Genomic DNA, 25,719 nt, shown 5'->3' with positions numbered 1-25,719 from the left:
TTCTAATAAGAAAGTTTAAACTTGTGTCTAAAACTGAAGCTTTAGTTGAGCTGCACCATGAGAAAACCAACATAGTGCATTTGCATCCGCGCAGTCTGGTCAGGATCCATGCTGTTCGCTTTCAAAGCCTATTGCAATTAGAGAAACCATTAGCAAACAGCACAGATCCTGACCAGACTGCACGGATGCGCAGGCATGCTGGTCGCAAATGTACTATGTTGGTTTTCTCATGGTGCAGCTCAATTATTTAAACAGCACTTTTATTACTTAAGGTCGTGGATCTAAAATGACACTCTAGCTGTTATGTATTCTACATATGTGAGATTTTGGAAGCCTTTGGTGTGAACAGAACCCCAGGTGCTCATATAAGCAATATGAATATCTAAAGAAAACTTCTAAAAAAGGTTTCTCAAACATGTAAAAGCCTAAGTCTTACATTCTCATTGCCTCTGCAGAATTTGAATCATTTTCTTTCAAGAATTCATCAAACATGGCAGCATCTTCTTCTAGATATTGTTCTGCTAGTTCAAGTTTTCTCTCCTCTGCCTGGGCAATCTCTTCAAGCTTCTGAGTCTCATCTCTCTTTACACCAAGCGAATACTGAAATAATTAAAAAATTTCTATACACCGAATAACTACTGGAATATTTCAAATTTCTCTTTATATCACATAACTACGGAAACATTTCAAATTTCTTGTTACACTGCTAGTGAATTCTTAAAAAATTCATTTTAACAACATGAAGTAAACAAGAGCTCTGCCAAGCAGTGCAATATACGCCCGAAGGGTTATATCAGAGGAGGATGGACAGGAGCAAAATTTAAAGAACTTGACTGTTGAAGCCCAAAGGAAAGGAACAGCAAAGGGAAGAAATCCTAAAAAGAAATTCTAAGTCCACAAAAAAATCCTTACCAAATAAAAATATGTCAAAATACACCTAAAAATTGGAGGTACCATCCATGTTGTACCACAGAAAAGTGGTCTTGGTTTTTCCCTACAGCCAATAATAAAAAAGTTACAAAATAAGCTATTTATAGTAACATAAAAGGGAAGTAATTAAACAAAAAATTGTAAGTGAACAAATAAGGGATCTGCCAAATAAAAAATATATTTTAAGTTATGCTCTGGACACGAAATATGATGGGCAAATCTGACCTTGACATTTGACCTACGACCCTGGTTCATGCACTCTGCACATTGCCTCATCACCACCTACCTAAAGCTCAAGTTTGAAGTCAATACCTTGAATGGTTAATAAGTTTTGCTTCGGACATGAAATATGACAGACAAATTTGACTATTGAGCTCAATTTGTGATCTTGACCTTTGACTACAACCTTTGACTACAAACCTTGTTTTTGCGCTCTGCACATCGTCTTATTGCCACCTACCTACATGCTAAATTTGAAGTCAATAAATTGCCTGATTATTTAGTTTTGCTTCGGATACAAAATATAATCGACATTTTTGACCTTTCAGCTTTATTTGCAACCTTGACCTTTGACCTACAGAGCCGGTTCAAATGCTCTGCACATTGTCTCATTGCCATCTGCCTATATGCCAAGTTTAAAGTCAATACCTTTAATGGTTATAAAGTTATGCTCCAGACATGAATTATGACGGAGTCAGACGGACGGACAGATGCAGGCACCATCACATAATATGTCCCATTTTTCAAAACGGGCATATAAAAACAGAGACATTAAGATATCCCACCCACTTTCATGTCATTGAAGAAATGAGTTTTACAGCAATCTAACACCTACCTGGACTAGAAACATCTCTCTTTTCTTGGCAATGTACTCAGCTAGTGATTCTTTCTCTACATGCCGATCTGTAAAAATACAGCTTTTAAAATAACTATTGAACCTGCCCTAGCAGCTACATGTATTAACCAGCCACTTGCCTTAAGCAACCAAAAACTAAGTTTCCAAAATGACTTTTTCTTCTAACTTGTCGTAAACAGCTTCCTGCCTTAAGGAGGTAGGTTACCTTAATATTTGTATGTGCGCTTGTCCAACCGGAAACTAACGTGCCGATTTACGACGACGTTTACGACAAACTAAATGTGTTTGTATATCCATTCTTCTGAAAACAAATCATGAACCTGTCTCATATCCGATGCTTTATGGTTTAATAATGCAGAAATAATGAATAAATTGCCGCAGAAACGCTTCAAAACAATGTTGCTTTAAAATGACGTTATTTTATGTCACGTGTCAGTTACCGCACAAAATTAATAGCTTTTATTTTGAAAATACCTAATTTTGTGCATTTTCTTTATTTGAACTATTTTCAAACAGCCATTATTAATTGCTGAAATATTTTTATGAGTCTTTTGCTCTGAATAATAATCAATATTTTGCTTCTTTTACGTAGCTATATTGAAATGTTATGTGAAATGTAAGAAAATGGATGATGGTAACCATGCAATGTTATTTGGAATATATAGCTGGGTGAAAGGTTACTTGTTACGGCCATTTTCAAATAAAAAAACTTGCAGTTTCATTTGTAATACCTGTCTTTCAGTTTCAGTTGAAGCCCGTGACCTATATATCTAAATGTAAAATTCAAAAGCGTTGACACTGGTCTATTTAAGGAACACGGCTTTGGCTTTTTATTTTCATTTTTAACAATATCCATGATAATAATTCATAACTTTATCATGACATCACAGTACATTAGGGGTTCTAACTGACCAATCAGAGAGCTGCATTTTCGAGTACCTGCCAGTTTCCACTTGGGTATAACGAAGTATATTTACAATGGACATATAGTGACTTTAGAAATAAATATCACACTAATTTAGAAATCAAATAAAGACTTTTCACTACACATGCCCCAGATGATGCTACAAACAACAAAACTTTGAAGTTTCATTGAAATATTATATCGATTTAATACCTTTATTTTAGTTAAAAACTTGAGATTTTACACAGGGAGTCTATGATAAAGTCCGAGTAAAATGTAATCAATACCCAAGTGAAATTTGTATCATTCCGCAATGTTTTGGACATGTTAAAATTATGAATAGCAGGATGCTGCACGATTTTTCCATGAAAATGCCAGACGAAGGGTACTGCTGTAAGTATATTAAGCTGTGAAATTTGTTTAAATGAATGTAAATAACACGAAAATATCACTTACGTTAGAAATAATATGTTTAAAAGGTACATTAACCAGAAAGATAATTTTATTCAATATTTTCTATAAGAAATTACGATAAAAAGCAAGATATAAGCTATTTTAAACATCTCTGTTGCCATGGTTACTTCAAACGCGCATACTAGTAGTTTTATCAATTCTGCAGACTTCTACGGATATCAGTGAAATTAGAATACACTGAAAAGTGTTAAATATCCGTATTTTCCTTCTTCTTTCAATATAAAATACTTTTGAATGGTCATGTTCTTCAAACCTGGATAAAAATTGAACTTGAAGGAACAGAGATAAACGAAATTGAGATTGTAGCAGTTAAAACATCATATTGCACGAAATACAAATAATTGCCGAGGTTCAACTAATTTGAATTTACCCTGGTAACAAGGTAACCTACCTCCTTAAGCAGCCAGATTATGTGTCACTCTCATGACTGGCTGCTTTATACACGCTTGATAACATAGTGCAGAATTTAGCCTTAATCATCATTTTAATTCCATGTGCTATCTAAAACAATGTAAAGTGAATGCACAACCAAAATGTTCTTTTTATGTTGGTTTATTCGTAACCAGAAAATGCCTCTATTTCTAACACGAAATTATTTTTGTTGACTGTTATTGTGTGTTTAAACCAAAAGTCATTGTATGGGAAAACTATCTATACCTCTGGTCACAGCAATAGTAAACTGTGGATCATCTTTGACAGCAACTGCTTTATCTGTCTCTTCATCATCCTTCTCTTCATCAGAATCTGTCGGTTTTATCATCTGAGCCGTTTTGAAGTTTACCTTAGATGCATATGTTGTCTTCTCATGTACCTTGAGATCTCGCTGTCTTAAACGTTCCTGAATGGAGATATAAAGACATATGTTATTTTTCTATAGCTTATTTCTTTAAAAACATATCAGTATATATTATGATTCATAATCTGTGAAAATAAAATTAGATGAAAAAGTTTCGATATACTTTTTAAAAAAAATGTAGGGATTCATTTTAGGAAAAACATTTATATTGCTCATTCAGAAAGCACATAATTATAGTTATGTTAGCAGATTAAGCATTCTAAGAATTTTTGTACTTTACCTTGATGACACAAAGCTTTAAATGTTTACCTGTTTCTTTCTTTGTCTTTCTTTGTCTCTCATTAGAAAAATATCACTGTCTGGTGGCATCTTGAATGGATTGCCTGCTGGCATTGTGTCATCTACAATATCATGCATATTTTATCAGTTCATTCAATTTTAATACCTGTAAAATTTGTTCAATCATTACAAGATCACATTTACAATTTTACAGGGTTTTTTCCTGGGAACAATAAATTTAATCTGCTTTTACATTTTAGATATATTAATCAATCTAAGCAAAACATAGATATTAAATTGAAAAGCAAGTGTATACATCAAAATATTTATATTATAATTCTCCTTTCATAAGTGTATCAATTCTATTTTTGGGGAATTACATTTTTGTGTTTCTTAGAAAATATTTAAATGAAACCTTAATAACAAAATGTTTTACAGAAAAGAATATTAATTTAAGGCAAACAAATTAAACCAGGTACAAATGTGTAGCAAGAGTGTTTAAAAACTACAACGTCAACAATTTTTATAAATGTCAAATACCTGATAGGACAGAATGGTTGGAGCTAGACTTTGCAGAATTAGGAAAGGTAACTCTTCCTGATTGTCTTGATTGATTATCTTGCCCTGAAAATATGAACAAAACTGACATAGTTTAAAGAACACATGACACAGTTCTTTCAAAAAATATAAGGCATGACTTAGTTAACATAAAACATATGGATTAAAACAAAAGAACAATATACTGTGAATCATTAATATTCATGCGGGTCTAATTTCTGTTGATATCAAGACTGAGTCAATCCATAAAATCAAATTTTAATGAACAAGTAAAATAAATATTACTTTTGTGTTCAAAAGTTGAAATCCATGAATTCATTACCCCTCAAAATAGTCATTTTGGTTAAACCATGAAATTTAGTGCTTGTCACAGTACATAAAATAGATATAATGAATAAATGAAATAGGATATTTTATATTTTGACAGGTAATCTTTATATTATTTCAAAGAAAACAGAATGATTGAGCAACCTAGTCTCCAAATATTAAAGAATTAAAGGGTGTATTGCTCTTACACAAAAATTATTGTTATTTCATTGATCAAAAATAAATTGATAGTAAAACTTAGTTTGACCTTATAAACAACCATAAGCAACTTGATTATAACAAGTAATTGTCAACTTAAGAGGAGAACTCACTAGATTTTTTGCCTGATGCAATCGAGGCATCTGGTGAACCTACATTGGATCTTGCTGGTGAATCTCCCATTTTTAGTTGGAAGGTCTCCTCATGTACAAATAATTATTTCAAAACTCACTAATTCTGAAAGAAAAAGAACAATTTAATATTTGTGATGTAAATTTCAAACTGTCGATGAATCCAAGAATTCACTAAGAATATATTTCTGGCATTCTTTTTTAAATTTCACACCCTCAGCTGGCACCTGGTTATTTTTGCTTCATTCATTTTATACCTTCAACCCTTATCTTGTGTTGAATGTCAGGACTGAAAAAGATCTTTTAAATAACCTGATCTTTTCAGAAGACCACTCCAACTAGGGTGGGTTTACATAACCAACAATAAGAAAAACAAGCTAAGGTAAAGGTCAGGTAAAGGTTGCATATAATCAACATATAACACGAGCTACAAAGCTCTTGTGCGACAAACTAGGTATCCAGTAACACATACTTTCCTGTGCTTACTTTAACCCCTGGTTCAATCCTTTTAAATGCTAGTGCCAAGCAAGGTAGCTAACAGTACCATTGTTCACGTCTTTGGTATGACACAGCCAGGGATCGAACCCAAGACCTCCAGCACTCAAAGAGGACACTCTATCATTCAGCTATTGAGGTGGTAAACAAAGCAGAAAATATGGCTTCTAAAGCAGATGTTATGGAAGTTATGGGAGTCAAGTAAGCCTGCTTTTTAAATGGAGCACATTATTCACACATCCGCACCTCGTCGATGATGTCTACTTAGTGGATTTGAAGACGACTTTCCAATAGAAATAGAAGTAGAAGCAGATAACACATGGGAGTGTGTTACCAGCATTGCTAAAAATAGTAATGTTACCACTGTTGCCAAAAATCAACCACTATTGAATGACAAAACTGAAGACACATATATATTGATTAAAGCCTGATCCTGAAAAAGGAACATCAAAAAATATACATGTAGGCTAAACTTGGTCTCCCTTACTCAGATCCCAGAAAAGTCACAAATTAGTTCTATATAGCTAAATATAGCTATATATAGCTAGAAGTAGCTATAAAACTGAAAGCAGTAATGCAACAGATGTCAAAATCAAATGCAAAATGGTCATAATCACGTCCAAATGGTTTATAAGATGAAAGACAATAGAAAAAAAAACAAGATTTTTGCAGTACATTCTTTGTGAATGTGATTGTCTTTAAAATCTGTTTGAATGGGATAACAACTATTTTATATTTGATATTGTCTTATTGACATATGTTGAACAAAAGTTATTGATTTTATAGCTGTTAGATTTAGCTAATTCATAACTTGGAAAAATTCCAGTTTAGCGGTCCCCAGTTGGAATTACGTCAAGAAGTCACGTTACTTTGGGGGCTGCCGCCCCCACACCCCTGCAGTGGCTAGTGAACCGTCACCGGTGCAGCAGACCCGAGGTCTAGTGCACCGTCACCGGTGCAGCAGACCTGAGGTCTAGTGCACCGTCATTTTTGTTATATATAAAATACAGCTATTTTTGTTATATATAAAATATAGCTTTTCTTTGAATTATAACTTATTGTCACCAGTTATATGTATGATCATTATTAAAAGAATGAAGTAAGATGATTCTAATTTAAATAAACCTTGACATTACCTTTTAATTTACCGATATACCGATTAAAAACATTGTGCCGCTATCAGATATGGTCTATTAATAGAAAGTTTATTATGGCGGAATTATTCTTAAGAAGAACGTTCAGTTATGACAGAATGAGTTTCATTGAAAGAAATAATTATTTTTTAATTTTCATAAATAGCATACTAGTATATTTATGTCCATTTAAGATTAGTTATTGTCTGTATCTGGATACATCAAAATTGAAATCCGAACTTAATTTTAGATTCACTATCTCGTGACCATAGCTGCCGATACAAAAGACAAACACGCCCAAGCTAATTACTAAATAACTTTAACAAGCTACCAACAAAGCCTACATTTGTAGACCTCCATTTATTGTTTTTATTTAATCTTTATTGTTTTTCACAGTTTTTATCATAGATTTCGTAAGATGTAGCTTTTGTCATTAATAATATGAATGAAATGAAATGAATACAACAAATATTGAAATCATAACAGTTTTCACCGTAAATGTACATTATAAAATATGTGCTTGCAAGATGTCAACATTTCCGAGTTTCAGGTTTCACGAAGAGTTAATTGTCAATTGTCACAAAGAAGTATAAAATACACAGAATGGCAACTGGCTGTAATCTCGCGTGAGCTCGTGTCAGAGCGTGATTCGGCGTTATCTTACTAAAAACAAACATCGGCGAGCATGGAGTTACAATTTGTACCTTTAAAACTACATTTAAAATACATGTTAGCTTCTAAAACAAAATTAGTTTAATGTGAAATTGTCTTAAGACACGAAGTACACGTTTTTTTTTTGTCATCGAAAGAAGCGTGGTCATACGGTGGTAATTATTTTACCGATGAATAATTGCTTTCGCATACAAAATGGCGCGTGGAGAAAGCGCCACTTCCGGTAACGAGATCTCGTTTTTTTGTCACGGGAGGTTGGCGAGATTTGCTCTATATGCCTTTCAAGTTGCCAATCTATTTATTTTTATAACTCTTTGATTGTCACTGACATAATAAATCTGAAATTAAGATCGAATTTCAGTTTTGATATACATACATATATATCCAAATGCAGACAATAATTAATCTTATTTATTCAACTTGAATGAAATTAATTGACAAAAATAACGATATACGGTATTCATAAAAATAAAAAAAAAAAAAAGGATCAATGAAATTCATTATGTCATTCGGAAATAGCTTAGTAAATGATGGATACCACTGTTGCCGAAGAACGGAGATCAGCGCTTTAAGGTAAAAGGGTAAATTAACAGGTAAGTCGAGGTTTATCTTACTTCATTCTTTTAGTTATGTTCTTGCAATTTACTGGTGAAAATATCTTTTGATTAAACTTTACATAAAGGCAATATTTTATATATAACAGAAATGACGGTGCACTAGACCTCAGGTCTGCTGCACCGGTGACGGTGCACTAGACCTCGGGTCTGCTGCACCGGTGACGGTTCACTAGCCACTGCCTTTTCCATTAGTGCTACTGGCCCCATACCAATGCTATTTTAACAAGAATTTAAACACAACCCTCCTAAAATAGTCAAAGTCAGAGGGGACCGATAAATGGAAACTACTCCATAACTTTTCTGGGACCTGTTACTGCCTACTGGCCTTAGACAGTTAGACGCTTAGTCTTTTATCTTTTAAGTTTTATCATTATTTCTTTTGCCACCTAACGATGTCAACACTCCCAAACGGGACAAATCTTGGTTCAAAATACTAAAAGCTATTAAAATGATTTATAAACACATAAAAAGAGTCTTCCTACCTCATCAGGAAATAAAATTCACGAAAAATGCTGTTGCTATGGACAATAATGTCTGGTATGCAGATTTTCATCTAAGCTTCAAAAATATATTTTGGGCGTTTGGGAACCCGTCTAGGCAGGGGAAGTAATCGAATTAAGATTGACAAATGTCACAACATGTTAATTACATTGCACCGCCGGTACATGTGAGCTGATGCAACGAATAACAATTTATTGTAAATATTTCCTTATCTCTTGGCTTATATAGGCTGTGGCCATAGCTGTAGACACATTCATTGGAAAACACATTTCAGGTAAATAATTTTAGCATCGGTACAATTTCGTTCAAATTTATTTTGTGCTGTTATATATGACGTGTGTCTGCAGTGTCGCACACGGGTGTCAGCTCTTTCACTCCCAAGTCTTTTCACTCCCAGGTCTTTTCACTCCCAAGTCTGTTCCTCCCCTGACTATTCACTCCCATTTTCTTTAAAGAGGTGACTTTTCACTCCCATTTTTATTTTGTTCTCTAGAAATTATATTTTAATTATTGGGAGGTCAATAAAAATTAATGGCTAGACTTTAGAATCTGTCCGTAGCTATTCTCGTTATTTGGGCAGTCTTCTATTTATCGATATGGTAGCATGGATATATTTTCCTCGCCAGGTTTAGAAAATGCGGGGGGTGTGGGGGGCAGCAGCCCCCCAATTATGAAATATACAAACTAAAAAAGCCTTACCTTTATTTAAACCATACAGGTACTGGACATTGCAAATTATGCAGATTTTACCTACGGACAGATTCTAAAAGTGCTCCAAATTAATGATTTTGAAATGTTTTATATATACTGAGTATTGTGAAAATTTGTAGGATTATTTTTTTCTGAGAGGGGTAAAGATAATCCAAATATACTTTGGAAATATTAATGAAGGTTTTTATTTTTATATATATATATTATTGACTGTGTGATTATTAATAAGTTCTGAAAATACAAGTTTAGTTATTAATATTCTGAAAATGCAAGTTTAGTTTGTTTTGAGTATTTTCAGTATACTGGTACTGATCATAAACCCGGACAGATGATAAAGTCGACCACCTTGGAAATATTCGATTGCAATTGGTTATTTACAAAATTGAACACACCATCTAATAGTTTCCACTTACAACACCAACAGGTGTAAACAAAAACAAAATTGGTAAATATTCTGTACAAATAAATGACTTACATTTATTTGTATAAAAAATATTTATCCAAAATTACTGGGGAAGAGGGTGTTTTTTGCGCATACTAACTGCTGAAACATGAATGCCTGACATTGGGTCACTTTTCATTACTTGATCAGGAATGGCTGTTGCAGCTTTTTGAGAAAGTTTCAATAAAATAATAAGGAGAAAATTTTGTAAATAACAAAGTGGTCGAATTTATCAACAGTCAACGTTCATATAGTCCCCATTTTACAAACCCCTTTCAGGGCCTCGCTTCGTGTGAGTTTGCTTACTAAATATAAATTTGAATTATGTAAAGTTTTCAGCAAATGTTAAGCTTTATTTTGATACCGACCATTGATTACAATTTGCAGAAATAAAAAACGTTACATGTAAAAAACCTCATTTTCTGTTCGGGTTTATCATCAGTACCAGTAAAGAGGATATTGAAAAAGAGAAAGTGTATTAAGAAAATACCTATTAAATAAAACTTTACTGTGATGGCCTAAAATATGTAATTTAAACTGCTGAGAACTTTTTGAGTTTGCATTTATTGAAATGGACTAATAGAAACTATAATAAAAGACTAAAAATATAACTGGAAAACATTCTAACAAAATTCATACTTCACTGTATCAAAAGAAAAAAGAAAACTTTTGATTTTTATGTGTGTATTTTTTTAATCCTTTGGTCAAAATTTTCATAAGTCATTATAGCATTGTGCATGATAAATTTTTAGATTGTAATAACATTACCTTATACCTTGTGAAATAATATGTGAAACATCTTTGATATTCTGTATACTTCAAAGCTACCAATTATCTCATCACCACGAGATGTAACCTCCTTGATTAGTTGACAAAGTCATCAATTATCACTTGTGTTTGTTTAACACTCCTTGATTGAAAGTTGCTACCCTAATCATCACCTTTCAGATCAATATCATATAGAAATTGCTAATTGATACTTCTCGATGTCTTTAAAGTTAAAATTCATCATAAGATAACACAACATAACATAATTTATGTTAAGTTAGGTTAGGTTAATTAATATTGTATGTTCATTGGCCATGTTGGCTGGATTATATTTAGAGACAACAAAACTGAATAATTTATTAATTTATTGACTTCTCTTTTATTTTTTAATGTAGATATGTAAGATAAGATAAAAAATTACGTAAGACTGTTTTTGTTTTTAGCTCGACTATTCGAAGAATAAGTAGAGCTGTCCTACTCACCACGGCGTCGGCGTCGGCGTCACACCCTGGTTAAGTTTTTCGTACCAGTCCACATTTTGACAAAGTCTTTTGAGATAAAGCTTTGAAACTTTCAACACTTGTTTACCATCACCATGTCCAGTTATAGGCAAGAGTACATAACTCTGTCAAGCATTTTGACTGAATTATGGCCCCTTTTGACTTAGAAATCTTGGTTAAGTTTTTCGTATCAGTTCATATTTTGACAAAGTCTTTTGAGATAAAGCTTTGAAACTTTCAACACTTGTTTACCATCACCATGTCCAGTTATAGGCAAGAGTACAGAACTCTGTCAAGCATTTTGACTGAATTATGGCCCCTTTTGACTTAGCAATGTTGGTTAAGTTTTTCGTACCAGTTCATATTTTGACAAAGTCTTTTGAGATAAAGCTTTGAAACTTTCAACACTTGTTTACCATCACCATGTCCAGTTGTAGGCAAGAGTACATAACTCCATCAAGCATTTTGGTTGAATTATGGCCCCTTTTTGACTTAGAAATCTTGGTTAAGTTTTTCGTACCAGTCCACATTTTGACAAAGTCTTTTGAGATAAAGCTTTGAAACTTTCAACACTTGTTTACCATCACAATATCCAGTTGTAGGCAAGAGTACATAACTCCATCAAGCATTTTGACTGAATTATGGCCCCTTTTGACTTAGAAATCTTGGTTAAGTTTTTCGTACCAGTTTATATTTTGTGTAAAGTGTTTGACATATGGCTTTGAAACTTTTATATCTATTTCAGTATAATAGTCTCTATCAATAGGCAAGAGTACGTAACTCTCTCGTTTTTTGGCTGAATTATGGCCCTTTTTGAACTTGGAAACTGGTTCTGTTTTGTATATGTCCATGTTTTGTCAAGGCTATTTGACATATGTCTTTTAAACTTTAAACACTTGTTTATCATTATGATTTCCATCTCTAGGCAAGAGTACATAACTCTGACAACTATTTTGACTGAATTATGGCCCTTTTTGGACTTTCAAATTTGTTCAGTTTTTTTTACAAGTCAGCATTTTGTCAAAACTATTTGAACTGTGGCTTTGAAACTTTTAACACTAGTTTATCAACATGATTTCCATCTGTAGGCAAGAGTACATAACTCTGTCAACTATTTTGACTGAATTATGGCCCTTTTTGGACTTGGAAATTAGTTAAATTTTTCATATAAATCCATGTTTTGCCTAACATATAACTTAACATATTTGCCATCATGGTCACACATTTAGTGCAAGACTAATTGAAATCCACAAATAAAGGAACATTTTTTGTTTAATCCATTTTTTTGTTTAGTCTGAAAATCTATGGAAATATTTTGACCCCATTCTTCAATCAATTCTTCGAATAGTCGAGCGCGCTGTCATCCGACAGCTCCAGGGGTCCTGAAATATTTTCAGAGTCTACTTGTCCACGGACAAGTTGGGCCCACAAATCCACTTGTCCGTACCTAAGAAGAACTTGTCCGTACTTTTTAGTTTAAAAAGGAAAGGATCAGCATTATCATTACTAAATAAACAAATAATACAAACATACACTTCTGTTGACTTCTATTTTAACTTATATAAAGTTTTTATGTTATGACTAGAACCATCCTTTTGAAAATATGTTATAACTAGCAAGCTAAGTGACTAGAACATCCACTTGAAAATATGTTATGACTAGCAAGTTTAGTGAGTAGAGAATAATTAAGAACACTTGAACACATGCCATTGACAAAAATAATCTCAGTACATGTATGTATGCCTAGAATTTCTACCCTGGTCCCATTACATTCAATGAATACTGCACTGGTCTTTCAGGGGTCCTGAAATAAGCTGTCCGAGTTGTTAAATGTCAAAACAATCGACTCGAAAAATTAAGCCACAACTTTTGGCTACTAAACTTTTTTACATAGCGTCAACCTAGCTAATCGTTTTTCTGAAAATCAAAAATGAAAGTAGATAACGGGAATCCCCAGACTGGCACTCATTTTCAACTTCACGGTTTAATTTTCCAATAATGATCATTAAATGTAGTAAACCAGTCCACGTGTCTATAAATGGCTGCATACATTTTTGTTTTGATAAATTTAAGGGTCATAAATGATCACAAATAGATTAGATATTGCCTTTAGGCATCCGGAAATAACAGATGTCGCCGATTAGTTTCATTTTCATAAAATATTTACCACGGAAATTTTACTTGTCCCCGGACAAGCCAGCTTCTAAAAACTGCTTGTCCGGACCGAGGAATCCACGAATCGGACAACTCGGACAGCTTATTTCAGGACCCCTGAGCTCTTGTTAAGTATCATTGTTAGTGGAACAAAAATAATACAAAACATAGAGTGTAAAGAAAACAATCTTATAAAAACAAAATTAAGGAATTTTTGAGGAAATGAGACTTAAAATTTTTCTGGCATGATAAAAAAAGTTCTTTATGGCTTGCCAAAGCAAGAAAGATTTTAAGTATTAGGTTTTAAAGATGAGTAATGTAAAGATCTGGCTGAAACATATTGAAGTTTGGTCATATTATAAACATAAGAATATGAGCTTTTGTTTCGAAAATATTTTTAAAATTCCAAATCAAGAAAGAAAAAAAAAATGAATGCCCCGGGAATGGTAAAGTATTAAAAACAGCAAATTCTCATGTGTTTCTGTAGTAAATTCTATAGTTTGTCAATAATTAAGTTTTAAAGCCTTCTTAAGAAATATAGCATGTCGTGAATTTGCACGCTTTAACGTAATGTAAACGTCGTCACATCCTTGCAATATTTTGTATGTAACGTCATTATTAACAAGAGCTGTCGGAGGACAGCAACGCTCGACTATTTAACAGCCTTGTCGCTTGAATGAATAAGAAAGTCGAAAAGGGGCATAATTTAGTAAAAAAGTAAAATAGGGTTATGGAACCTGCATAGTGCTTATCAGCTCATGACAGTGGACAAGTGTATGAAGTTTCAATCCATTCCCAGTAGTGGGTACTGAGATACCAGCTTACATATAAGAATTTAACCCAAAAACTCCTAAGCAGAGCTCCAGATAAGCTGCGTATTTGCGTATTTACGCAATTAAAATTGCAGAAAACCCAATTGAATTCATACAGTGTGCGTACTGAAACGCAATTAAAATTCCTAATACCCAATTCGTAAAAAATAGCTTGCGTATCGCATTTTCCTTATAACTAGAACGGGTACGAGACTTTAACGCTAGATTTGACTGACTGGTTGTACATTACTGCAGAACAGGTTGCAATTATCGGAAAAATAACAGGACCATTCAGTCGCCTGATCGGTGTTATTTGGACGCTTTGTAAACAATTTTACGCCGATAAAATGTAAAGAGGTTGCAGGAAAAAACATTGTTGCAGCACAAACAAACAAATTAGTGGGATATTTTGCTGTTCAACAATGACAGTTATCTGTTTGTGACGATGCAGTGTCACCAATACTGGATGACATCTTTTGGGAGAATGCACATTGCGGTGACCACATCGTTCGGGATATTGTGGATGAACTGATCTCAGACTGCATTAAAAGTGAAAAAGAAAACAACAGTATGTAACATTCATTACAATTTTAAATACATTTTTGTATTAAACATTGAAGGGCGCCATTAAAATACTTAGTCAGTCCTGTTTAATGATATATACCATGTATACTGTAAGCAAAAAAATACTCAATTGTTAGTGCCAGATTGGTAAAATACCCAATTGGTTTTAGCAAATACCCAATTACTTCTTAAAAGGCTGGGTAATGATATTATTTTTACCCAATTCAAATTTCCAATACCCAATTCAGACAAAAAGTGATGGGTAAATACCCAATTGCAACAAAAGCTTATCTGGAGCTCTGCCTAAGTTGAAAAAGGGGTATAATTTTGTAAAATGCGAAGTTGAGTTATTGACCCTTTGCACTGCATGTCATATCATGACAGTGAACAAGTGTGTGAAGTTTCAATCCTTTCCCATTAGTGGATACTGAGATACCAGCTTACATACAAAAACTTAACCAAAAATTTCTATGTTGAAAAAGGGGCATAATTTTGTAAAAAAGCAAAATAAAGTTATGGGACCTGCTTTGTGCATGTCAGATCATGACAGTGAACAAGTGTGTGAAGTTTCAATCCATTCCCGTTAGTGAGTACTGAGATACCAGCTTACATACAAAACCTTAACCAAAAAATTCTAAGTCGAAAAAGGGGCATAATTTTGTGAAAAAGCAAAATAGAGTTATGGAACCTGTGCAATGTAAGTCAGTTTATCACAGTAAATAAGTGTGTGAAGTTTCAATCCATTCCCACAAGTGGTTACTGAGATACCAGCTTACATACAAAACCTTAACCAAAAATTTCTAAGTCAAAAAAGGGGCATAATTTTGTAAAAAAGCAAAACAGAGTTATGAAACCTGTGCAGTGTAAGTCAGTTTATCACAGTGAATAAGTGTGTGAAGTTTCAATCCATTCCCACAAGTGGTTGCTGAGATACCAGCTTACATACAAAAACTTAACCAAATCGGGACGCGGACTAGTAGCTCTAATATTCTATGAATAGTCGAGCTAAAAAGCTATCGAACCTGGAACAGCGTTGTTATTGCTATATTCCACTAATATCTAAGATATAGAATTTACTTCCAGATATTTAAAAAAAAATTTTTTGTTAGCGATGGATCTGGGTGCCAGTCTCCTGCAGAACAAATATACAATATTTTATGCCTCTTGCTCTACACAAATTTTTGAATAGGTGAATTTGCGATGGTCAACTGACTTCAATAAACTCAAAAGCATGTATTTTACGAATGTGTACAAAAAAGTTTAAAATTGTCAAAATTGAAATTCACTCGAAACCAATATGATTTTGATGGGCAATATGATCAACATTTTAGAATGGATAAATTTTGTGAAGTCTTGTCATTTCACAGTGAAAAAGGGTCCCTTAACAGTGAAAAAGGCCTTCTTCGATATTTTGAAAACAGTTTGCAAGAGTATCAGATGAGCATATATGATTAGGTATGTTATTCCAGATTGTAGGTCCCGAGTAGCTCAAAGATTTATGAAAAAAATTCTATTCTTGCTTTTGGTATCTTTAGTTCATTGTTTTGATTTGATCTAAGTTCACATCAGATATTTGGCTGTGGTTAAATTTTGAAGTAAGATAGTCGGCGGATTGCTCAGACGAACCTTCCTGTTACAGTCAATACATAAATCTAACTGTGACATAATTAATGAAATTTAATTTACAATACATAATCCAACAATTTTATAATTCACTCTTCAAACAGTTATGACACCAGAATAAAATTTAGCATGTACAATAATACTCAAGAATGAAATAAATTAAAATGCTTGGATTATATACTAGGGAATATAACGGTGATTATAACAAGTTTTTCAATGAGCGATTGATAATTATTATAACAATGCATATTTTTATGCCCCCAAAGGGAGGCATATAGTTTTTGAACCGTCTGTTAGTCTGTCGGTCTGTCAGTCTGTCCGCAATTTTCGTGTCCGGTCCATATCTTTGTCATCGATGGATGGATTTTCAAATAACTTGGCATGAATGTGTACCACAGTAAGACAACGTGTCGCGCGCAAGACCCAGGTCCGTAGCTCAAAGGTCAAGGTCACACTTAGACATTAAAGGATAGTGCATTGATGGGCGTGTCTGGTCCATATCTTTGTCATCGATGGATGGATTTTCAAATAACTTGGCATGAATGTGTACCACAGTAAGACAACGTGTCGCGCGCAAGACCCAGGTCCGTAGCTCAAAGGTCAAGGTCACACTTAGACATTAAAGGATAGTGCATTGATGGGCGTGTCCGGTCCATATCTTTGTCATCGATGGATGGATTTTCAAATAACTAGGCATGAATGTGTACCACAGTAAGACGACGTGTCGCGCGCAAGACCCAGGTCCGTAGCTCAAAGGTCAAGGTCACACTTAGACATTAAAGGATAGTGCATTGATGGGCGTGTCCGGTCCATATCTTTGTCAACCATGGATGGATTTTCAAATAACTTGGCATGAATGTGTACCACAGTAAGACGACGTGTCGCTCGCAAGACCCAGGTCCGTAGCTCAAAGGTCAAGGTCACACTTAGACGTTAAAGGTCATTTTTCATGATAGTGCATTGATGGGCATGTCCGGTCCATATCTTTGTCATTCATGTATGGATTTTAAAATAACTACGCATGAATGTGTGGCACAGTAAGACGACGTGTCACGCGCAAGACCCAGCTCCGTAGGTCAAAGGTCCTAAACTCTAACATCGGCCATAACTACTCATTCAAAGTGCCATCGGGGGCATATGTCATCCTATGGAGACAGCTCTTGTTTTTATATCACTTCTCTCATTAAATCATCAAAAGACATCAAAGATGCTGTAGTAACAATACATAACTTAATTAAATTACATCTTATTCATATTTCAATAATTCCTGATGATAGGCAACTGAAACTTCGGTTTCCGATACAAAATAAATCGTTCTTTCAGATAATGGAAAAAAAGTAAAAGCAATAAAAAAAATACCATAAGGATCCTTTTTGCTTGAAGGGGCTCCATTATTTTTGTCATTATTAATATTGTTATAATTATAGGTTATTAGCTTTGTATCGGGAAATATGCACGAGTTCGTCAGTGGAAATATTGCGCGACTTTAGGAGCGCAATATTCTTCCGCTGAAGAACCAGCGCTTATTTCCCGATGCAAAGATAATAACCTTTTTATTACATACGCATCTACACGTACAAATATTATGAAAATATCATAAATATGTTCAATAGCCTGAATAGGATTGACAATACTGAAATAAACAGAAAAAATAGTGCAACAACACAAACTTAATTACGTCTCGCACCCGATATGAAATTCAGGCGTCAGTGTATGGAAAAATATTGACGTTTCCGGTACCAGCGTAACTTAACAGGGAATAGAAATGAGTATGTAATAATAATTATTATTGTTATTATGTACAATGTCACTGAATAGATCATTGTAATGTATAGCATTTAATCAAATTATCCAGTTTCAGTTACATTTAGCATGTTTAGAGATATGAAATTTCAATATTATATATCATACTTGCAATAATATTCAAATATTCTTGGAATATCAATTTAGAATTCAGTTCCAACCTAAATATTAAACATTGAATAGTTTTGAATTGTCATAATAGAAAAAAATGAAATGAGAGTGAATAGTCTCCCCATAAGGTGACTATTCACTCCCATTTTGGGAGTGAATAGTCAGGGGAGGAAAAGACTTGGGAGTGAATGGTCCGGAATTCGTTGCACACTGTCGGTTCTGACATGCACTGGCCACTGCTTTATCATTATACAGGTCTAGGATTTCGTATAATTTACAGACATTCTTGAATGTTACTGTTGGGTGCGCAGCTGCACATAATACTTGCAAAGAGGAGTGCTGCAGTATAAATAGATAGTCCTAAATATAAGACCTGACATAACTCATATCACTTTATATATATATAAGTTCATTTTAATTGATATTTTACATTTTTAAACGACTTTCTGGCAAAAATGACTGAAACTTTCACATCGAGTATGAAGAATAATCATAAATGTGCTTTATGGCAGCAATTAAAAGTTATATTTTACCTTATTTGTTATTAATTAACCGATTAATTAATCCAGTATCCAATCCGTTGAAAGTTTTGAATAGTGGCACGTTAATAACCGAGGGTGTTCCTGATGTAAACATGATTTGCATATTAGAATTATTTCTTGAACGAAAGTTACCTTTTGGCTTTCACATACAGAGAAACTATAAATATCAATAATCTTTCTATTTCCAGAAGAGACATTTAAAATTTGTAAGGATAAAAATAGAAAATATATATTTATGATGAAAAAAATCAAAATTACAATGAAAGTATTTGGCGGGAAATATTTTTTCGTCTACCGCCGATCAAATTTAATTGGTACTTTCAATTTCGAAACAAGATGGTGGCATGTCAAATATAAACATTCAATGTCAAAAAACATAAGCGTCATTTCGCGGATAATAATTGATTGTAAATCATTTTAACCTTGCAGAATTGAAGCAAAGGTATTTTTGTTCCTATTAGGTACAAAGTTTACCGACTTTATGTTTTAGAAATTGATTTTATGCTACACTTCTTTCATACTTAGCGTTTAGATGTCGAAAAAGGCTTTGAAAGTAAAAATGTAAAATGTCAGAATATTGACTGTTGAACGTCAAATGACAACTTTTTCACGTCTAATTATTTGGACTATATAAATAGATAGCAATGGCATGACGGTCTTGCTGATAATTTTCTATGATGGGTGTGCCAATTATTTTCATTTTTCAAACAGTGGTCATGCTGATTAGTTCGTTATTCCCACAAAGGTCGTGCCAGTTATTTTCGTTATTTGCACGACAGTCATGCATGGAAAGTCGTGCTGATTATTTTTGTCATCCATGCGACTAAACAAACTGCATGCATTTGTAAAATTCAGTTAAGCTTTTCTGTTGTTTTTCCTTGCTTTTCAGATCCCTACTGTATGTATTGCCGATTATTTGAACATTTTTAACATGTCAAAAGAATTTGGTATAAACAGCCCACGACAGCATGCAATTACTATGCCTATAATTCTCATGTTGAATAACTTTTGTATGATTTATTGAATTAAAACATAAGAAAAATAAGAAGTTTACACAACATTAAGGTGATATAATTAACTAATTAAGGTGTACAGGTAAAAGTATTTCCAAAACCAGTAACAGAGCTTACAAAGGATTTTTACAATACTTTTTTAGCTTGACTATTCAAAGAATAGGTAGAGTTATTGGATTCACCTGTGCGTCTGTGCCATCGTGCCGATTTGGTTAATGTAAGCTGGTGTCTCATAGTTCAAGTCTTTCTACATTACAAATTCTGAATGATACATTTTACATGGTTTCTACAGTTAAATGTATATTAGACCTATAATTATACCCCCACAAAACGAAGTTTGGGGGGCTATATAGGAGTGAGCTTGTCGGTTGGCTGGTCTGTTGGTCCATTGGTTTTCATGGTTTCCAGAAAATAACTTGTGAAAGGCTTGACAGATTTTTAAAAACCATTTTGGTACACAGGTGTGACATAAAATACAGGTCAAGGTCGACATTATTTGATGAGGATTTGATATGTACCTAAAGATAAAGTATTATAGTGAACGATGGCCACTGGATATCTTTAAATAGTTTGATGCATTAGGATAATCTGTTGTTACTTTTAATTTCCAGAGAAAAATGGCACAGCCAGTGCCGGAGAAAATCTCCTTTCCAGATGAGGAAGAGAATGTACTGAAATACTGGAAAGAAATTGATGCCTTCAAAACTTCAATGAAACTTTCTAAGGGAAGGCCAAGGTAATATAAACCAGTCAGTTAACTTGGATTCTGTACCAGTGCTAACTCCTCTACTTCCAACTGTTAACTTCCCTCATGGATCAGAGGTGGACGGAATTTGTTTTCTATCATATTGAAACAGAAAAGCTTCCTTTGCTACCAAGGGAAGTGATAAATTGGATCTTTGTGATGCTTATTAAACACTTTTACTGAAAGCTTTTTCACATGTTGATATGAATTAGTGAAATTAATGAAAGTTAAAACTATGTTTTTATTTGCTCATGTTGTTTCATAGCCATTGATTATTCCTTTTTTAAACAGGTACACTTTCTATGATGGCCCTCCATTTGCAACAGGGTTACCCCACTATGGCCATATCTTAGCAGGAACTATCAAAGATGTTGTGACAAGATGGGCACACCAGAGTGGGTTTCATGTGGAGCGAAGGTTTGGTTGGGATTGTCATGGTCTGCCTGTTGTAAGTACAAAATTTGGAAGTGTCTCTTTTTTGGGTGGTGAGGGGAGTAGAGGTGCAGTATATTAATGATGCCCTCTAAAAATTTGTAAATGTATGTTCTTTAACTTCAAACTAACATATTATTTATTACATATCTACATATTTATGTTATGAATTTGCTACGTAGTCTGAATGAAATTGACAATACAGACGTAACTATAAAACATAACTCAAGGGCACGCATTAAAATAATAAATTACGAACTAGAAAAATATTGACGTCTCCTGTTCCATTGGAACTTAACGAGGGTATAAATGAGTATGTAATAATAATGTAATAATAATTGTGATTGCAGGAATATGAGATTGACAAGACTCTTGGTATTAAAGGACCAGAAGATGTGGCTAAAATGGGAATAGAAGCTTATAATGCGGAGTGTCGCAAAATTGTCATGAGATACTCTTCTGACTGGGAGGTAATAAAGAAATTTAGAGTCCTTGCTTATAGAAGATTTTTGTTGAGCCCGCTTGCGAAAGCGAAGACAGAGTTTCCAAATGGCTGTTTGGTGTATGTGTGTCTATCAGTCCGGATTTGTTTGTCCGTACCATAACTTTGACATGCATGGAGCAATCGTGTTTATATGTGGCATGAATGTTAACCTCAGAGACGGGGTGTCTTGTGCAAACCCTAGGTTTCTGTCTCAAAGGTCAAGGTCACGGAAGTCAAAGGTCATGTCAGATCTTGTCCGGCCTATAACTTTGACATGCATTGAGGAATCTTGTTTATATTTGGCACGAATGTTAACCTTAATGAGACTTAGTGTCTTGCGCAAACCCCAGGTTCCTATCTCAAAGGCCAAGATCACAGTTGGAGGTCAAAGGTCATGTCGGATCTTGTCCTGCCCATAACTTTGACATGCATTGAGGAATCTTGTTTATATTTGGCATGAATGTTTAACTCAATGAAACAGACTCTATCTCAAAGGTCAGGGTCACAGTTATGGGTCAAAGGGCGGGCTCGACATGTTGCCCGTGGGCATCTAGACTTGATATAGTACATTGAACAGGTTAAGGGGCGTTGGGTAGTTGCACATTTCATTACCTCTAATAAACAGACTCAGTCGAACTGGGTCTGCTATTACTTTGCTTGGTTGCTTTCTAGGCTTCCAAAATAATTCTTCCTATAGATTGCATTGAATGGATTTGTAATGGGGAAATGATAAAGGACAGGAGCTGTTTTTGATGAAAGAATGAATTATTTTAACTTCAGGACTTAAATGCTTCAATTGTAACATTTGTTTTCAGAAGATTACTGGTAATGCTTAAGTTATCAACCTGTATCTCACAGTAGGTAATACAAGATTTTACTTCCGGAGGCAGTGCCAGTTTAAATGCAGTGAACTGTTTTTACATGTTACTTTTTTTTACAATCATTACCACAGATATTATCCTGTTTATTGCACTCATCTTCAGCTTGCTTGTTTCATACTAAATGGAGGTTGATTTTGATATAGGAATTCAAATTTGAAGGATATTCTTCCATGCTCCTGTACAGTGAAAAGTAGATACAAAATGAATGTTTGCGTTTTGTCTCCGATGAAAAATAATGCCTTTGCAAACATCAAATATTGAGCAGTAAATTTTATTTTTTTTGCTCTTGTTGCTAAGCACAGTTACTGAAATCTAATTAACCCATGTACCAATAGTCTTGAAATACCTAAGTAAATAAAAGAAGACACAGTAGAGTATCATGCTCCTAGTTCGGAGTTAGTGGGCTAAGATTCTGGTAACCATAGTCTCAATTACCATAGTCTCAATTGGAAAAAAGTTACTAAAGTAAAGTACTGGTTGGAAGACTAGAAAGGAGCCAATGAGAATTTTAAGTGACATACTGGAAAATAGCAGTGAAATAAAATTGATAGTTTCACTGTCAATTGTGTAAGAATAGGAAGTATAAAAGAATTGGATATTGTATCCAAAAGTGCTTTTAGTTTAATGATCATATTTTATTGTATATATATACATATTTAATACACACACATATAACAAGCATACATAAATACATCAATGTAAATATACAAAAGGGTTGGGCCAGAAGTTATAACAACATTATTGGGGCCCTCCCCTGATCCAAAAGTACTCATGAACACCATATTTTAGATTACTTGTTAAAATATTTTATCTGGTTTTCACTCAGCGATATTTGGATCTTAAACTGAAACAAACATATATCTTTATTTTAACATGGTTTGAAAGTAAGGTGAAAGAAATAAGGAACTACATTTTGTGTATTTATGCATTCTCTACACTAGCACATTGTGACTCGACTCGGCAGATGGATTGATTTTGAGAAGGACTATAAGACAATGTACCCCTGGTTCATGGAGACAATCTGGTGGGTGTTCAAGGAACTCTACAACAAGGGGCTGGTGTATAAAGGTTTTAAAGTGAGTAGCACAATGTTTAATTTGTACTAGTCTAGTTCTATTGTTTACCCCCGGCAATTTTAGATTAGTATTTTGTGAATATGTTTAAATTGTCATGAGTTTCACTTGAAAGAAACAGACATTTTCCATATATCATTTTTTTTAAAGCGGGAAAAATAAAACTGCTTAAATCAGGCCTGTTGTGCCATTGAAAGAGCCTGGAAGTTCAGTACTTGAAAAATAAATGAGTTGAAACAGCATAAGTATGACTTACAAAGAAGAATAATCAGATGCGTTAATGTTGCATTTTCATTAGTCTATAGTTTCTGTTTGACTGTTGCAATGATGAAAAGCTAGTATAATGACATGCTTTATAATAGGAATGTGATTTGTTTGTTTCCGCTACAGGTTATGCCATTTTCTACTGCATGTAATACACCCCTGTCAAACTTTGAGTCTGGCCAGAATTACAAGGATGTTGTAGATCCTGCTGGTAAGTTTTGTTCTGTATATTCTGAACATTGCTGATTCCAGGGTATCATTTGTATAGGAGAAATATGTCTGTTTTGTATCAATTTAAATGCAATTTCTTAAGTACCTTACTTAACTGAATCATATTCCTGGTGTTTTGGTCAAAAAGACTTTGTTCACTATGACTGACAACTTCCTTGCATGAAACAAGTAGAGGAGATTGACTTTATGACAGTACAGCAGAATCATTATTATTTGTAGGAGGGATTGGGAGTAAAACTTTTCATGTTTGGGTCCGTTTAGAAAATTTATTCCAATAAACAACTTTAGGTCCAATTCATTTAGTCTGTAAGTTTGAAATCCACAAATTTATGTCATGATGAAAAAGATGTTTAGGTGAGAAGCACAAAATTTATGCAGACAGAATTAAGTGATTTCATGGTAGCTGATCACCAGTATTTGAAGAAACTGTTGAGCAAACTGGACAATATTGAATTTGGACAAACACTGAGGCCAGAGTTTTTTTATTTTTCGTTTTACGGGAGCGCCGGTCCTAAATATTGCAAAAGTGGAATAAAATTAAAATTCATTTTCCCGAGTTTTATTTTATTTTTTCCGCCGGTCGGTTGTTTACAGCCCCAAAGAAAATAAAATTAGTGTTTTTTCACCTGGACGTAATTTCACAGGAAGGGAGTTTAACGCGTGCAAAATATCGTGTTTTGCCGTACATTTATCGGCATTAACAGGGTGTAAAATTCCACTCGCCTGCTCGAATTGGCGAGTTAAGTCTGAGTAAGACGAGTGGACCTCGCTGTGTACTCGACCGATCGGGCGAGTGTTTTTTTTTTACGTCCTTACTTTACCAAAATTCAGAAATTACATCTACAAAACTTCAACAAACTTTGAGATGGTTCAGTCGCTACCTGGATTGACTGGAAACAGATAAAGATATCAAAACGTCATGCCGGTAATTTTCCATTCCACAAGCACGTGTGACCTATCGTAACATCTAATTTACATCGACACGTACACAAAAACCGTGCGTAGTGCATTCATTTTTTAATATTTTCGCTTCAAGTTTTCAACACCCCTTGAGAAATAATATTTTTTGAATTCTGTAATGATTGTAATAAGATATCGACAGAAATGTAGGCAAAATTCTATAAAAACGGTCGAATTTTCATATAATCATTTGTAAAAATTCAAACAGCGCGATCTTAGTTACTTATTTCTTTCTAAAAGTAAATAAATGATGAATACTATGGGCTTAAAATTCAGACTTTTGACCAGAAAGTACAAAAAACAGAATAAAAAAATCTTAAATAATGAAAAAGCGGCTGCGATTATAATACATAGAGTAAGACGATTTTTGGCAAACAGATTTCTGTTAGTGCGGCAGAATAGGTTACGTGACCTCGTGAACGTAAATAGAAATGCGATTTTAAAATAAATCAATGTGATGTCACTGCGGTTTTTAATAAGTTTTAAATGAATCTTTGTACATGTATTTTTGACCAACAATTTAAAAGTTTTTCTTGTCAAACAATAATGTAAATTCCTTGAGGGCAAATAGGTCACAGAGGTAGGATATCCACTATAGAAACTATCGTTTGAGACATTTACCTTTTATACGGGATATAGCACATTCGCTTTTGATAACAAATTAAAGAAGAAATTTTTTATTGATTTCTATTTCTCAGCAATTTTAAGAACCGATGCGGTACGATGAGACAGTGA

General features: G+C 33.9%; 2 protein-coding genes across 6 annotated transcripts in view; one reads left to right on the top strand and one right to left on the bottom strand.

Annotated features, from left to right (window-relative positions):
- LOC123528978 (cilia- and flagella-associated protein 100-like) overlaps positions 1-8,977 on the bottom strand; it is a 28,876-nt gene extending 19,899 nt beyond the window's left edge. For all 4 annotated transcript variants that reach the window (XM_045309100.2, XM_045309102.2, XM_045309101.2 and 1 more), the window contains exons 1-7: positions 8,853-8,977; positions 5,436-5,559; positions 4,780-4,863; positions 4,270-4,361; positions 3,822-4,002; positions 1,766-1,833; positions 437-600 (exon numbers count right to left, since the gene is read on the bottom strand). In XM_045309100.2, the coding sequence (XP_045165035.1) occupies positions 437-600; positions 1,766-1,833; positions 3,822-4,002; positions 4,270-4,361; positions 4,780-4,863; positions 5,436-5,505 (659 nt within the window). In that variant the 5' untranslated portion in view covers positions 5,506-5,559; positions 8,853-8,977. The remainder of the gene's footprint in view (positions 1-436; positions 601-1,765; positions 1,834-3,821; positions 4,003-4,269; positions 4,362-4,779; positions 4,864-5,435; positions 5,560-8,852) is intronic.
- Positions 8,978-9,003: 26 nt separating this feature from the next.
- The window catches only part of LOC123528979 (isoleucine--tRNA ligase, cytoplasmic-like), a 53,682-nt gene continuing 36,966 nt past the window's right edge, over positions 9,004-25,719 (top strand). Inside the window, exons 1-6 of one of the 2 annotated variants that reach the window (XM_053522396.1) lie at positions 9,004-9,145; positions 20,526-20,650; positions 20,951-21,107; positions 21,442-21,561; positions 23,398-23,532; positions 23,920-24,004. In XM_053522396.1, the coding sequence (XP_053378371.1) occupies positions 20,532-20,650; positions 20,951-21,107; positions 21,442-21,561; positions 23,398-23,532; positions 23,920-24,004 (616 nt within the window). In that variant the 5' untranslated portion in view covers positions 9,004-9,145; positions 20,526-20,531. Of the gene's footprint in view, positions 9,146-14,182; positions 14,827-20,525; positions 20,651-20,950; positions 21,108-21,441; positions 21,562-23,397; positions 23,533-23,919; positions 24,005-25,719 lie in introns of those variants that run through there. The other variant, XM_053522397.1, reaches the window with a different exon arrangement.

This window comes from Mercenaria mercenaria, chromosome 13 (genome assembly GCF_021730395.1).
Source record: "Mercenaria mercenaria strain notata chromosome 13, MADL_Memer_1, whole genome shotgun sequence".
Classification (NCBI taxonomy): domain Eukaryota; kingdom Metazoa; phylum Mollusca; class Bivalvia; order Venerida; family Veneridae; genus Mercenaria; species Mercenaria mercenaria.
The sequence above is the reverse complement of the archived record's forward strand: the minus strand, read 5'-3'. Positions and strand labels throughout refer to the sequence as shown.